The sequence below is a fragment of the Protopterus annectens genome, chromosome 10.part0 (genome assembly GCF_019279795.1).
Source record: "Protopterus annectens isolate FY-2018-M chromosome 10.part0, PAN1.0, whole genome shotgun sequence".
Classification (NCBI taxonomy): Eukaryota; Metazoa; Chordata; order Ceratodontiformes; family Protopteridae; genus Protopterus; species Protopterus annectens.
Window position 1 is genome coordinate 349,865,545 of NC_056744.1, and position 16,920 is coordinate 349,882,464.

Sequence of the window (16,920 nt, forward strand, 5' to 3'; positions counted from 1 at the left end):
TCAGAAGAAAGATATGGAACGAATCGAAGGCAAAGGATGTGACTGACATATTTGTTAATTTATCTAACTATGATTTGTGTATATCAGATATTAGTTTGATTAACAAGGGCTTAAATTTTATACCAGCACAATGTAGCAACTTGGCTGATGTTTTATGTGAGCTACGTGTTTTTTGCAGAAATGTAGCCCTTAAAATGTTTTTCAAAAACACTTCTACAACACACAATACTGAAATTTCACAAACAAAATGTGTGTCACTAAGACAAAAGAGTAATTTTTCACCTCCTTTACCCTTCAGTATTGATTGCTTTCTTAAGGCCTGTGAGAGAGATTTTTATAAACTTTTTTCTACCAAGAAAAACAAAGTAGTTTATGTTAACTTATCTTCTGGAGAAATGGCATCTTTGAAAAAGTTCAAACAATTTCCTGATATCACATTTAGACCTGCAGACAAAGGTGGTGGCATTATAGTTATGAATACTGTAGACTATGTTACTCTGATGTCAAATATGTTATCAGATCAAGATACTTACTCCATTATTTCTCAGGAAAAGTCCACTCTATTATAACTAATGTACATGCCACTCTGTATGACCTTTTAATGTGCCGACAAATTACACCAGAAGAATATAGGTACTTATACATTGAGTTTCCTACCACTCCTACAATAAAAGGTTTGCCCAAGATTCACAAACAGGTGTACCCCATACCCCTTAGGCCTATAGTATCAGGCTCTAACTGGGTAACTGCTACTATTTCGACAGCTCTTGAAAAATATCTTAGGCCTGTAGTGGATTTGGTTCCAACTCTGTTAAAAGACACCTATGATTTACTAAGCAGCCTTGAGGATGTAATATTGAATACTGGGACAGATGAATATATGCTGATAACTTTAGATGTAAAAATCTTTTACGTCCATCCCCAATGATTTGGGTTTGGAAGCAATTAGAGAATTGCTTGTAAGAGATACTAGTTTCTCTTCTGATAAAATTATATTAATTTGTCAGCTTTTGGATTTAGTGCTTAATAATAACATCTTCATGTTTAACAGCATGACGTATTTGCAGACATGGGGTGTAGCCATGGGCACCCCATGCGCAAATACGTATGCGAATTTAGTGGTCCTAAATTGGGAAAAGAGCACTTGTTCACCAATCCTGGCTTTAACAAAATCAAGTTCTACAAACGTTTTGTAGACGATGTTCTCCTAATTTGGCAAGGTACCTTAGAGGAATTTACATGTTTCTTACACCATCTAGAAACCACCACTAGTTACCTGAAATTCACACTGGAAGCATCCACGAAACAAATTGAATTCCTGGATGTCACCTTGATGCTCACTGAGCAAGGAAAAATCATGTCCTCTATATATAGGAAACCTACTTGGACTAACACACTACTTCACTATAGCAGCATGCACCCTAGGCATATGTTCCCAGGAATAGTTAAAAGTCAGTTCACTAGGCTGACTAGACTTTGCCAGGAAAACACTGTTTTAGAAAAAGAATCTGACCTATTAGAGCAATTATTTTTAGATAGAGGTTACAATTTTAAGCTTGTCAACTCCATTAAAAATAATATTATACACACTACAGAATCTACACCACTTACTGTTAAGAAATACACTTCTTTTAAATATAAAAATAGCAATGGCAATATAAAAATACCATACATTTTAAAATACACTAGCGATGTAAAATGTCTGGAGACAGTTGTACGGAATAACTGGAATATTTTACAGACAGATTCTTTAGTATCTAGTCTAGTGGGAAACTTTCCCTCCTTTTTATATAAGAACTGTCCCAACTTGAAACAAATTTTATGCAAAGATATTGTACCAAATACCATGAAATCCACACAAGCAATGGGAACAGTTTCTTGTGGTTCCTGTACCAGGTGTAAAATGATTTGTCTAGATTCTACTTTTACTCATTCCATTCTAGGCTTTACTTATTACATTAATGTTGCTGCTACCTGTCAAACAAAAAACCTGGTTTATTTAGCAACCTGCACAAAATGTACAGCATTTTACATTGGGTTAACAAAAGGAGGTTAACTGATCGTATATACGATCATTTATATGAAATAAAGAAAAAATAGATACTAATGCACTAGCACAACATATAATAGAACATAATGAACATCATTTTCTGTTTAGGGTACTTGAAAAAATAAAAATAAATCCCAGAGGTGGAGATAATTTAAATAATTTAGCCCTGGCAGAATTAAAATGGATTCTGAAATTTAATGCTCATAGTCATCCAGGTTTGAATACTTCAGTCTCCATTAAACCTATTCTAAATAATAGGAAACGCTAACACTACTGTTTAATTATTACATATGTACATTTAGTTGTATGTTTCTTATTATTAATGTTTATCTTTAAAGTTATGATATTAGTTAAATAACCTAACATATATCTTTATAATATTTCATTTGCATTTTATAGGTAAATAATATATTTAATCAAGTTTATATTAAATTATCTATCTGCTTTAATACATAGTTATATACCTGGAGCTATGTTATATTAATTTAAATCACTTATTTTTACCTAAATAGATTTTGTTTATTAGCTTTAAAGCAATGAAAATACTATGATATAAAATTTATTTATTTATTTATTTATTTATTTACCTATGCATTTTTAACTGTATGGTCTTATTCCTTAGCATTACATTTTTAGCATTGCTATACATTTTTCAACTTTATAGTTATTTGTGCACCATTAGGTACGTTTATGCTTCAAGCTATTAGTACATTTCAATAGAGTTTGTTTTGGGCTCTATTTAAACTGAGATATATTTTAAAAAGTTATATGTCACTTGATTTGAGTTTCGAGTTCCATTCTCTGATGTCTTAATAATATACCTTTATAGTAAGACTTATTCAAGCATATATATAAAAAATTTTTTTAATAAAAAATTTTTTTGACTTTACTTGGGTTTTAAATAGACATCGACAGAACTCACACTCATTATGTATATACAAAAGTTTTTAACTATCAATATATATATATATATATTTTTTAGAAATGGTTTATAATAATTTAGTGAACATTTTTATACAGTTTTAATAGTTACTATGAATAAGCTATATTAAATGAATATATGCTTTGGTTACGATGGCAACCATTTAAACGCTTATATAGTGTTATATCCATCAGCACTTTAATGTCTAAAGTTTTCATTATATTTTTTATTGTTTTTTATTGTTCTTTTTTATTGTGCTTTTTGCCCTTTTTCTAAACATGAATCACCTGGTGAACTATGTCAAGTTTTTTAAACGTTTACTTGTCTGTTTAGTTATATTGCTAACCGCAAATAAGTTCTTTCAGGGCTATATCTGTCAGCTGTCAGGTTTCAGCTACACAGTGCTTTACTATTTCCATTCATTTAAATACAATACAATAGTTGATTTATAACAAGTTCCATGACAGTTTGCTTTATTTACTATATATATAATTTAATATATATTTTAAATAATTTGCGATAAATAAATGTAAGCTCTAGTCACGTTGGTAATTGCATAAATGTTTATTCAGTATCATTTTTATTAACATCTTGATACATAAAGTTCTCTTTGCCTTTCGTCTAAATATGGACCAATTGTTGAACTATACTAAGTTCTATAAAGGTCTAAATGCCTACATATTCATTTAGATGCACTGAGAATTGTATACAAGTCTTTTAGAACTATACTTGTCAATTTCAGTAGTGCAGCGTTTGCATTGTTTTTATTTATTCAAGCACAGAGTCTTAATAGAAATACGTTAAGGTTCATGACTGTTCTTTAGTTTAATTCATTATATATATATATATGGATTTGTATTTAATTTGCAAACTGCAACATGAGTTATGTGCAAAAATTCATTGTTTTAGAACTTGTATTCAACATCATAGCATCGCTTATAACAGTTTGTTATTTGATTTTGGAAGCTATGCATTGCCACTTTAAATGGTTAATGAGACACCCATTTATATAGGGTTTGGTTTCAATCTAAGCAATTTAAGTTGTATATAAGCACTGTATTATAGAACTTTTATTTGTCTGATGAAGCGTGGCTGTGACCACACGAAAGCGCTTACCCTTCAGCTATATCTATTACAATAAAGAAGAGTTTTTACTTTTGCTACGGCTGCCGAGAACTTTTTTGAATTGTGGACTTGAAAAACCTGTTTAACAGCAACCGCTCAGTATTTTAACCACATTGCGTTGAGATCAGGTTTCTGCTTTTCACACTTTATAGAAGTGGTCAGGATGCTTAAGGGCTGGAGGCTGGGAGTCTGGAGCCTTAGAAGCAGAGTTGAAGGCATCCAAGTAAGCAGGTAGAACAAGGGGGACCGCCGAAGGGGAGGGTGAGTCTACTTGCAGCAGCTCAAAGTACCTTTTTTTGGGTGTCAGTCATTTGGGATGCCTCCCATTTAAAGTAAACCTTCATCTTGGTGATGGTCTCACCAAATGCAATATCCTCAGGAGGAGAATCCCATTCCACAGATTCCTCATCAGGAGAATAATATTCCTGGGGGGAAGCAATCTGGGATACGTATGAAATGGAATCTTCTGAGGAAGAGAAGGAAGAATCATGCTCTTACTCCCTGAATTGAGGAGTCATGTGTGTGGGAGGAACAGGCAGAAGCAAGTCTAGGGCTCAACAGAGGCAGAGTGGAGGGGGCTGAGGCTTGAAGGCCTGAGAGCCATAAAGGCCTACATGAGACAGGCGGTGAAGGCCTGCCAGTCTGGTATGGCTTCTGTAGTGGAGGAGGTACGTTTATTTTTCTGCTACTTTTTGGCTGGGATGGAAGCAGGGAGTGGCCTGGCATCGGGTTTGGAGCTAAACACATCCAAAGTCTGGATCCTGGTCGGAGGTACCCCCGAAACTGGTTCACCCTCGACATCGACAGAAGTCATCTGGATAAGCTCTGAGGATGTGCCGGTCATCGTCTGTGCAATGGCTTCCTCAAGGGACATCGTTGCAGTCGAAGGATTCACCAAGCGTGCCTCAACCCCTACGTCGGCAGTCTGCGGTGCATCGGGAAGTGAAGCAGCAGGCGAGGAAGGCCTAGGAATCTTGGCATTCTTGTGCGGAGGTGTGGGTGCGGCCTCCGATGCAGGATCCATTCTAAGGGCTAACCGCTTAAGGTGCTGGTTTTCAAGGTAGAGGTTTAAAGCGGCCAGACGGTTGCGCAGGGTCTTGGGCACAAAAGATTGACAAATTGTGCAAGAGAAGTAACAGTGTTCCCGACCTAAGCAAAAAACACACCTATCATGGGTGTCTTTATGGGGTATCTGGTGCCCGCATTGGCACTTTCCCTTTTTTCCTGACATCAGCTAAAGGCTACAACAACCAAGCCTAAGAAATAACAATCGGCAAAAATAAGAACATTAGAAACCCAACGGGTTACTTATCTTTAAGATGCGACGTCTGTGAAGAAGCGATCGTACGATATGGTCGTCTGCGGCTGAAAAGTTCTGAGGATTGTGTGTGCAGACGTCACATTTAAGGTCCCTGGTTTATGGCCTGTGCGTGACGTTCCACGCACAATGCAACAGCCAAGCTGAAGATTTTGTATAGGAGCTGACGTACGAGTTGCCTGAGGGCAGAAAAACCCCAGTACTAGATTACTGCAACATAGGAATAAGAGGACATCAATATGATTCTGTCTTAGACCAAGTATGTGTCAATGGCCTGAGACATTACCTCAGTAGACTGTATAACAGACATAATGGATATCTCAGACTACATGTCACAGACTGGTAGAAGTTTTGCACTGAGCAAAATTCTACCATCACCAAGGACGATGTCACAATGCAAACATAAAAGATTGATTTTAATAACTGGCTTAGTTTCTGGATTCACTGCAGGGAATCCAGCGTCTTTCAGAATGGGAGAACATGCTCAACAGACCACATTGCTTTGCCAGGAATGGACGGTATCTGTCCCCCAGGCTTACAGATACTGGCCAAGACTTTACCCACTCCCCTTAGAGCCTTTTTTAGGCAATGCAAAAAGACAACTACCAGCATAGTGAAAGCATCTCCAAGCAACTTTAAGGTGTTAGTGGCCAATGCTTAGAGCCTAAATAAAAACCTCTACACCCTTTAAGCCCTCCTCACTATGGAGAATATGGACATTTGTACTGTGACAGGTACTTGGTTTAAAGACACAAAGTATTCAGACAGTGCAGGGCTACAGTGCCTTTTGCACAATTACAAAAAAGCAGCAAAGACTGAGGCCAAAGGTGGTGCTGTCTCAATTATGTTGGGAACAAACGTACCTCAAGGTTGATTAAATAGGAAGACAGCATGCAGCTCAGCCATCATGGAAGTCTTAATTTTTTTGGGAGACGGCAGGTAAGATGTGGTCAATATTAATGGTAGTGGGGGACAACCGTCCTGAGCCAATACACAGGTGGGTTGGGACAAATGTAGGGTATTAATGTACAGACTGAAATAGAGTTGAATTAATTTGGTAAAATATTAGCTATGGTTTCTAGGTGTGGGCAGTGCTGTATCTTACAGCATGAAGCCTTCATTTTGATTTTCAGCTGGTGTGTCTCTACAGGGTCTCTCCCTGTATTTGTGTTGGTTTTCTCTGAGTGCTCGTTTCCTTCCACATTCCAAAGACATGCTGTAGGTGGACTGGGTACTTTAAATTGGCCTTAGAGAGACCAACTGGTATAACGGTTAAGGTGTCCCAAACACATGGTTCGATCCTAACCTTCAGCCAATTCCTGTTTGGAATTTGCAAGTTCTTCCTGTGTTTCTGTGGGGTTCCCCCACCATCTCCTAAAAACACACCAAGTGTTTCCATCTCAAACTCAAAGAATGGAGCTACAGGCAGTAGAAGACAATACACAGTGCCCTCTAGGGGGAAGAGTTGTATATACCAACTGCTTTGGCCATCTACTGTGGTGTGCAGTATCCTCCTGATAGGAGGACACAGATCACATACTGCACGCCATAACAGGGCTAGCCATTCGATAGTGTAAAATATGGCTCTAGGTTATTTGGTCGTGTTAACTAATGTCAGCAAATAGGCATGGGTATTTGTTGGTGATAACTGGACTGAGGACCCGACCTACGTCAGGGGACCCATGCTAACAGTGGGAGGGGTGAGAGTGTGCTCCTGTGAAAGGATGTTAAGAGTGCACTAGCCAGGCATAATACTGAGAATGGCGATTTACATTTACTCAGTTTTATGGTGACAGAGCTCCTGTTTGAAGATTTGAGCACGGGTGAATTTTGAAACAAATCTGGACACAAGATAAGCTGCATTATAAAATTAAAAGCCGATAAGAAATATGGTTTAAATGGAAAGGTCCCTTTAAATCTCATGATTTGTTTAAATGAGAGTTTTATGAATGACTTTCTACACTGAAATTTTAAGTAGGAATTTTCTAATTGATGCTGTTTCTGGTTCTTTTAGCATCATGTGTTTTTTTATTGGTGATTACATTTGAATGGTATTCAAATACTGTTTTGAATTTTTATGGTCTGATGAAGCACGGTTTACAGGAGTGAAAGCTCTCACCTTTTTGGTTTTGTGCGTCACTACTTTTGTTACTGAAGAACCATTTATCCTTTGTGCATTACTACTTTAGTTACCAAAGAACCATTTACCAATTGTGGAGGGCCTTTTTATCATTAACAACATTTTGCTTCGCTTGATCATTTTCATAATCGATCGCCTATATTAAATCATTTGTGTATCAATAACTTGCAATTCCACTTCTAGGGGTTTACTGACTTGCTTCTCTTTGGTCTGTATATTCGTATTTTCAGACCATCACCTAAATGTCCTGTCTTTTTATATTTATAACATTTTAGCTCGCACATCTTCATATCATGCCATGATTCCCCACATACAGTACTTTCTCTCTTCACAACTGTTAAATGACTAATTTTACCACAACGAAAACAAGTCTTTGGTTGACCTAAATACCTCATCATACCTTTATCTCCCTTCACATTTATAACATTAGGAATGTGCACATTTTTTTCATTTTCTACATTCAAAATCGCAAGGCAATTCCATGCATCAATCTATAAACCAATTTTGTTATATACTTTTGAAATTTCTAATACATCTTTGAATATTTTTAACAAATGTCATTTTAAAGTCTCCTTGTCTACTTCATTTTTGAGTTGTATACTAATCTTGTTTCTCTGAAAAAGTCTTTATAACATACTGATTCCAAGGAAAACAATTTTTTTCACAATCCCCTATGAATTTCTCCATCAATTGTCCAGATTAAAAAATAATGTCACAGTAAGTTTCTTTACCTCATTTAACTTAGTTCTAAGAGGTGCAATTACTTCATCCAATAACTAGAATCCATCCAGTTCAGCACCTTTTTCTATTCTTACTTTGTATGTTTTCTTAATTCTTTTTCTTTCTACTACCTTGTTTTCACCATTTCTGCATACAACTTCTTCACTGTAGTCTCTGCTTGCTGACCATCCTCTCACTGTAGTTTAGTCATAATTTCACCCCAGGAAATGTCTTTACCACTCTCTGAATCACTTATATTTATGGATTTGGCAAATGTATCACCTCGCAACCCTCCCGAATGGAGGATTATGTAACACAAGCTTGTGCTGGATCCTCCTCACTGAAGAGGTTCTGCTGGAACAAAATCCTCAGAATCCATCACATGTGCCCTTTTCTTCTTCAATCACCACATGAAACTCCTGCGAAGGCTCGACTGCCTTCACATCATCACTACTTGTAGAACTCTCTTTTAAAGGCTTGAATGCCTTTGACTCATCGCTAAGTTTTCGGATATTTTTATTTCCTTCCTCATCTCTTTCTCAACTTCTAAAATGAATGATTCACTTTTTATGTGAATCTAGATTTTCTCCATTAAATGACTGTCTGCTCACTTTCTCAGAAACCATCAATATTACAGCAACTAGGATCCCTGTATGCTATTATCAATCTACATATGCTTAAAAAGTATACCAACTGTTTCAAGAACAGCACTCCACTAACTAGGCGACGGTGTACAACTAACCAATGCCATTCTAAACAGTCTTGCATTTGTTGCCAAGCCTGAAGAAAAGCAGAAAACAGCAGCAGTACAGACTTATCAAGTTTACTACCCAGACAGCTTTTTGACTTGATTTTGGTTTACTTTTTCTTTTAGCAGTCAAAAAGCTGTTTCACATGTGACTACAAATACAGCTATAAGCATTTATGATGCGCAATTCTACATTTCAAGGCGGTGAACATGGTACATTTCCAACATCACAGCAATTCATTCAGTATGACTTATCAATACCCACCATCAAATAAGGATGCTAAATTTATGTTTTACCTTGGCAGGCCCAGGGATCATGCCAAGCGGACTTCCTCCGGGAAAGTGTCCTCGGTAAGGCTGGTTGACTGGAGCCTGTCTACTCATGCTCGGTGTTGGGCCCTGCTGTTGAGCAGCTTGCAGTTGTGGCTGCAAGGACTGAGGCAAAGCGATGAGAGGCTGCCCTGTAGTTGATCCAAAGTTCTGCAGGGATAGCTGTGAACCTGGTAAAGGCAAGGTAACCTAAAAGGAACAACACAACATAAATCATTACACAAATCTCCAAGTTGCAGATATGACCTGCATGTTCCCTAACTTTCTCTATAAAACCCATTTAATCCCCCTACTCAAATTCCCTGAAACAAGTCAAGCTATAACAAACTATTCTATTCCTTTCAGTAGTTAAATGTATAAATTGGATGTTTCAGGGTGCTAAACTTAAGTGCTCCCCCCCCACAAAACACAAGCACACTACTTGTACTTTCAGTAGCATCCCTTTGTAAAGCATCACATCTGGAACAGCTCATATCCCCCTCTCATTTACACAACTCCTTTCTCATACTTGTCGCCTTTCTCAACAGCAGGAGAATGGTGATCTCTTAGGACAGTCAATCTCGACAGATCCTAGCTCCATCACTTTCCTTTCTTAATCTCTAAAGAACTTCTGAATATGTACTTAAGGATTTCTTCTGTTACATTAAAGCTATACTCTACAACAGGCTTGAGATTTTTTGTCACCTGTTTCTAGGAAGGATTCTGGATACCAGAGTGATGGTTGTGGACTCTGTCAAATTAAGATTTTAACCTTCACAGAAAGCTCAACCATCATACAGAATATATCACCCTCTAGTCAGCTCCCTTTCAAGATGGACAAACACTAGAATACTACAACAAACAAAAAGAGCAAAGCGGGATTCTACAGGGCAACTACAATCAAATTAATGGTGTGCTCACATACATTGTAAGGCTATTTTCACTGAAGCAGAACTAACCTATATCTAGAAACATTTACTCTGCTCCTTGCACATTTCCCTTTGTTTTAGGGACACACACATTTTAGTAGGGGAAGGTGAAACAAACTGGTGACAATCGATTATTATGAGCAATATGCTCTGACTAGACAAGGTGTGGGGGTGGGGAGGAAGTGCCAGTACCTGCTGTAGAGCAGCATTGGGTGACTGAGCGGTGTTGTAAAAGCTGCTCTGTCCAGCCTGCTGCACTTGGCTTGCGTAGAGCGTTGATGGCTGGGGAAGGCCCTGTCTCGCCTGTAACAAAATGCAACACAAAAAAAAAGTATTTTTTAAAACCCTAAAGAAAGGGAAAAAAAGAAATACAACAACGTGACTATTCCTATTGGATGGCTGACTTTAAAAAGCAACAGGTACAATTTAATGGTAGAAAAGTAACAAGAAAGTAGTAACATCAAATGTGGCAATATGACGTACAGAAAATGTGCAGGTTTACTCTGTGTGGATACATCAAAGAAAATCACAGCTGTGTAAAAAAAAAAAAAAAAACATTTGAGAGAATTTGGCCCTAATGTGATCAACACTGCTTGTATACAGATACAAAACACATTACACAATATTCTCTCAATGACCACCTTACCTGATCAAATCTTACCTTTGTTCTCAATCAATATACAAGTGATGCCATACACAACCCGTTGTAGATCGAGAATCTAATGTTGGTGCTCATCAATACTGATGAGGAAAAGATGGGTCACAGAAAGGAGCAACATGCTTCCCAAGTATGGGCACTATAAAGAGTTCTCTCTTTTTTTCTTTTCTTTTTTTAATACCTGCTGCCTATCAACAATCAACCCTCCCATGACCAATCAAGCCCATTTGTTACCTCATAAGGTGCAGGATGAGTACAGGACAATGATATCCAGGCTGCCATCAGGAATTCTGTCCAAGTCCCTACCCTAAGTAGCCAACCTGCATGCTCATTTGGATGAGCTGCCATGTCTTCCCATCTGTGAGGGCATTTTAATTTCCTTGCACATGCTCTTGGGAAGGCTACTGTTTACTTCAGTTTGAGTTCACATCTTGCAGTTAGTGCAGAGTATTAAGGCTAATGTTTACTTCAGCTTGATGGGAGTCCATGCCTCGCAGTTAGTGCACAGTATTAAGGTTACTGTTTACTTCAGCTTGATGGAGTCCACGTCTTGCAGCTAGTGCAGAGTATTAAGGCTATATGCAGTTTAATGAGCGGTTTCCTTGTCATGCAGGTCCTGATGCCTTCAGCTTCCGTTCGACTACAAGACCTTGAGCAGTCACTTAAAAATGCTGCTTATGGACTCGGTCTGAAAAAAGTTCCATTTTGATCAGTGATTTCAAGTAAAACAAACAGTCCTGGATGAAGAGCCTCTTCAGAAGAGGAAAGAAGTAGATAAGGTGTACCATGTAAATAGTACTGTTAGAAGAGGGAATGGTAAACCTTATCTATTTAGAGACCATGGACAGGCCTCTGGAACAAGAGAAAGGAATACAACTCTCAGTGTTAGTAGAATTGTTATTCCATATAGCAATGTTAACTCGAAAATTAAGGAAGTGATTAGTAAAAATTGGAATATTATAACTACTGATGAAAAAATTTCTGAGCTAGTGGGTGATAGGCCAAGTTTTACATATAGAAACACCAAATCCCTAAAAAGGTTGTTGTGCTATGACAACAATACAAAAGTTAGCAGCTTATCTAACAGGAAAGGTACCTTTCCCTGTAGAGGCTGTAACCAATGCAACTATATGTCTGGTAAAAATGTTTTTGTACATCCTGATACAGATATTGAATATACGTTAAACTTTTATGCTGATTGTAGATCTAGTGTACCTGGCAGTATGTCAATTATGCTCCTGCTTCTATGTTGGTAAAACCAATAGAAGTCTTAGAGAGCATGTAAGGGTGCATATATATGCTAATAAACAGGGAAGATGAACACAATGCTTTGGCCAGACACGTTTTGAATACAGGCACAACACACACTTTTAAGTTCAATGTACTACAGTTAGTATATAGACCCAATAGATTAGGTAATATAAAAAATTACACAGAAGAATGCGAAAATAGATGGATTATTAAATTACAGGGACATACAGGACATGGGCTGAATGAAAGGGCCACATTAAAGCCCTTTTTAATATCATGCCCTTACACACATTAGTCTCTACATATATTTATGCATATATATATATATATATATATATATATATATATATATATATATGTATATGTATATATATATATATATACACTTTAATATACATATATATTTTAATATACATATATATTAGTAACATATAGTTTTTAAACCTTCTATATATATTTATATCATGTTATTTATATAATGGTCTTCAGTTTTTAACATTAAATAACTGTTTTTTAGACTATATGTGACTATACTTGTGAACTGTTGCTTTAATATGTATGATAGATTAATTGTTTTCCAACTTTGATTGGTTGGCTTAATTTTAAATTTATTTATAACCATGTTTTTGTCATAAACTGTTTTAAAGTCTGAAGAAGCGTTGTTAAAATGTGAAAGCGCTAACTATACTGCAGTTGAATAAAAGTGTGTTATCGGCCGTGGTGAGCCTCATCTGTTTTTTGGTTTGATCAGTGCTTTGCCCTGGTTAACAAATCCAAATAAATAAGACAAGCACACAAAACCAAACGTACATAGTGAGTGTTGTACTTCTACTTCACCATAAACGTCCACCTCATATCAGACTGCACTGTTGCTCTTTTCAGGACTGGCAAATTAGCACTGGGCTCTCACTCCCACCCCTCCTTGGTTGGCTCCTTGAAGGCCTGTGCCAGTAACTTAAACCAGATAACCTCAGTTTTAGCCAGGGTTTCATCCCTTGATGACAAGAGTAGGCCTTACTGAAATCACCTTGGCAAGCAATGCATGACTATATACCTAATGAAATTAATAAATTAAGCTTTCCCTCAGCCAAGTTGAAAAACCACACATGAACAGAGCTTACATACAAATGAAATGCTACATGCTTATCCACATTAAATCACAACTGAAACCAGTATAGCAAGCTCAACCTGGGGCTGGGGGAGGGGCTAGCAACATTTACAGATGGCTAATGGTGTAGAGTATGCTTCTGTCCATAATGCTAGTGACCTATGTAATCTGTTTACAGATGTCTAATGATTCCAAGTGTGCTTCTGTCCATAATGCTAGTGACCTATGTAATCTGTTTACAGATGTCTAATGATTCCAAGTGTGCTTCTGTCCATGATGCTAGTGACCTGGGTGGAGAAGGGCTGGCTAAGGGAAGGAGGTGGCAGACTAAACGGTTTTAACACTACCAGAATTCCACTGTGATTGGCTGTGGGGATAAGAAGCCTTGGTACCAAAAGCTGGCAAGAGAGGTTTATCCCATGACTTATCCGATTCCCCACTGGAAACACGGGCACTATTAGGAAACAAAAAACTGCAGGAAGAGCAAACTAAATGCTTCAGCACATGAGAAAAAATCTTCACTGCTCACCACTCAACCTTTGTAGTCAATGGACTGCCATCCACAGCTTAAGGTCAATGACATATGGGGACCAAATAATGGAGACAAATCTATCCATGCATGAATATGTGCTGTGTATTCTGACGGTTCACAGTTTCTGATCTGTGTACAGTCTTAAAGGTGCACGTATTTCTTTTTGCTTTATTATAGCCACCTCAGAATTCTCAACGTTGCCAGTAATTTTTTTTGCAGGCAGATCATCAGAACTTCTTTTCATTCCCCACCAGCTCGACTACCTAGCATCCCAAGTATCCTAATGAAAGTAGTGGTGTAAAAATCTTACCACAACAGTACATGTCCTCTTCACTGTTGTATTCTTTACAATTGGGAACACCTGCCAAGGGCAGCCCGATGGTCCAGCCAGTATACCAAATCCTTTAGGATGCTAAGGGTATGTACATCAGACATATGTTCCCCATGTACAACATTGGTCATAAAAGCGACATCCGGATTAACATCAACAGAAATGACAGCCCCCAGTAGGAATGCCTCTCCAGGGAAAAGAGGGAAACATGGGTGAAATTCTTGGCTAGGCTTATAAGGGCCTCCAAGCCAATAGCCTAGTATCATCCTATGAACCTATAATCAAGTACATCCAGAAAAGAAATGGACTGGGGGGAGTGAACACAAACAGTGCAGAGGAGGACATCTACCATTATGGTATGATTTTACACGACTTACACGACTGTACTCATGTCCTTCCATTTTACTGTTGCAGTATTCGTTACAATAGGGAGAGTGAAGAGATTCTACACAACCGTGCTATGTCCTTCCATTTTACTGTTGCAGTATTCGTTACAATAGGGAGAGTGAAGAGATTCTACACAACCGTGCTATGTCCTTCCATTTTACTGTTGCAATATTCGTTACAATAGGGAGAGTGAAGAGATTCTACACAACTGTGCTATGTCCTTCCATTTTACTGTTGCAGTATTCGTTACAATAGGGAGAGTGAAGAGATTCTACACAACTGTGCTATGTCCTTCCATTTCACTGTTGCAGTATACTATACAGTAGGGAGAGTGAAGAGATTCTACACAACCGTGCTATGTCCTTCCATTTCACTGTTGCAGTATTATTTACAACAGGGAGAGTAAAGAGATTCTACACAACCGTGCTATGTCCTTCCATATCACTGTTGCAGTATTCGTTACAAGAGGGAGAGTGCAGAGATTCTACACAACCGTGCTATGTCCTTCCATTTTACTGTTGCAGTAAACTATAGAATAGGGAGAGTGCAGAGATTCTACACAACCGTGCTATGTCCTTCCATATCACTGTTGCAGTATACTATACAATAGGGAGAGTGAAGAGATTCTACACAACCGTGCTATGTCCTTCCATTTCACTGTTGCAGTATTATTTACAATAGGGAGAGTGCAGAGATTCTACACAACCGTGCTATGCCCTTCCATTTCACTGTTGCAGTATTCTTTACAATAGGGAGAGTGCAGAGATTCTACACAACCGTGCTATGCCCTTCCATTTCACTGTTGCAGTATTCTTTACAATAGGGAGAGTGAAGAGATTCTACACAACCGTGCTATGTCCTTCCATTTTACTGTTGCAGTATACTATACAATAGGGAGAGTGAAGAGATTCTACACAACCGCGCTATGTCCTTCCATATCACTGTTGCAGTATTCGTTACAATAGGGAGAGTGAAGAGATTCTACACAACCGTGCTATGTCCTTCCATATCACTGTTGCAGTATTCGTTACAATAGGGAGAGTGAAGAGATTCTACACAACTGTGCTATGTCCTTCCATTTTACTGTTGCAGTATACTATACAATAGGGAGAGTGAAGAGATTCTACACAACCGTGCTATGTCATTCCATTTCACTGTTGCAGTATACTATACAATAGGGAGAGTGAAGAGATTCTACACAACTGTGCTATGTCCTTCCATTTCACTGTTGCAGTATACTATACAGTAGGGAGAGTGAAGAGATTCTACACAACCGTGCTATGTCCTTCCATTTCACTGTTGCAGTATTATTTACAACAGGGAGAGTAAAGAGATTCTACACAACCGTGCTATGTCCTTCCATATCACTGTTGCAGTATTCGTTACAAGAGGGAGAGTGCAGAGATTCTACACAACCGTGCTATGTCCTTCCATTTTACTGTTGCAGTAAACTATACAATAGGGAGAGTGCAGAGATTCTACACAACCGTGCTATGTCCTTCCATATCACTGTTGCAGTATACTATACAATAGGGAGAGTGAAGAGATTCTACACAACCATGCTATGTCCTTCCATTTCACTGTTGCAGTATTATTTACAATAGGGAGAGTGCAGAGATTCTACACAACCGTGCTATGCCCTTCCATTTCACTGTTGCAGTATTCTTTACAATAGGGAGAGTGAAGAGATTCTACACAACCGTGCTATGTCCTTCCATTTTACTGTTGCAGTATACTACACAATAGGGAGAGTGAAGAGATTCTACACAACCGTGCTATGTCCTTCCATATCACTGTTGCAGTATTCGTTACAATAGGGAGAGTGAAGAGATTCTACACAACCGTGCTATGTCCTTCCATATCACTGTTGCAGTATTCGTTACAATAGGGAGAGTGAAGAGATTCTACACAACTGTGCTATGTCCTTCCATTTTACTGTTGCAGTATACTATACAATAGGGAGAGTAAAGAGATTCTACACAACCGTGCTATGTCATTCCATTTCACTGTTGCAGTATACTATACAATAGGGAGAGTGAAGAGATTCTACACAACTGTGCTATGTCCTTCCATTTCACTGTTGCAGTATACTATACAGTAGGGAGAGTGAAGAGATTCTACACAACCGTGCTATGTCCTTCCATTTCACTGTTGCAGTATACTATACAATAGGGAGAGTGAAGAGATTCTACACAACCGTGCTATGTCCTTCCATTTTACTGTTGCAGTATACTATACAATAGGGAGAGTGAAGAGATTCTACACAACCGTGCTATGTCCTTCCACTTTACTGTTGCAGTATTCGTTACAATAGGGAGAGTGAAAAGATTCTATACAACCGTGCTATGTCCTTCCATATCACTGTTGCAGTACACTATACAATAGGGAGAGT

General features: G+C 38.1%; 1 protein-coding gene across 1 annotated transcript in view; it reads right to left on the bottom strand.

The window, feature by feature from the left end:
• Positions 1-16,920, bottom strand: part of PRRC2C (proline rich coiled-coil 2C) — a 2,776,386-nt gene that overhangs the window by 40,214 nt on the left and 2,719,252 nt on the right. Inside the window, exons 31-32 of the mRNA XM_044086759.1 lie at positions 10,454-10,564; positions 9,321-9,542 (exon numbers count right to left, since the gene is read on the bottom strand). Of these exons, the coding sequence (XP_043942694.1) occupies positions 9,321-9,542; positions 10,454-10,564 (333 nt within the window). The remainder of the gene's footprint in view (positions 1-9,320; positions 9,543-10,453; positions 10,565-16,920) is intronic.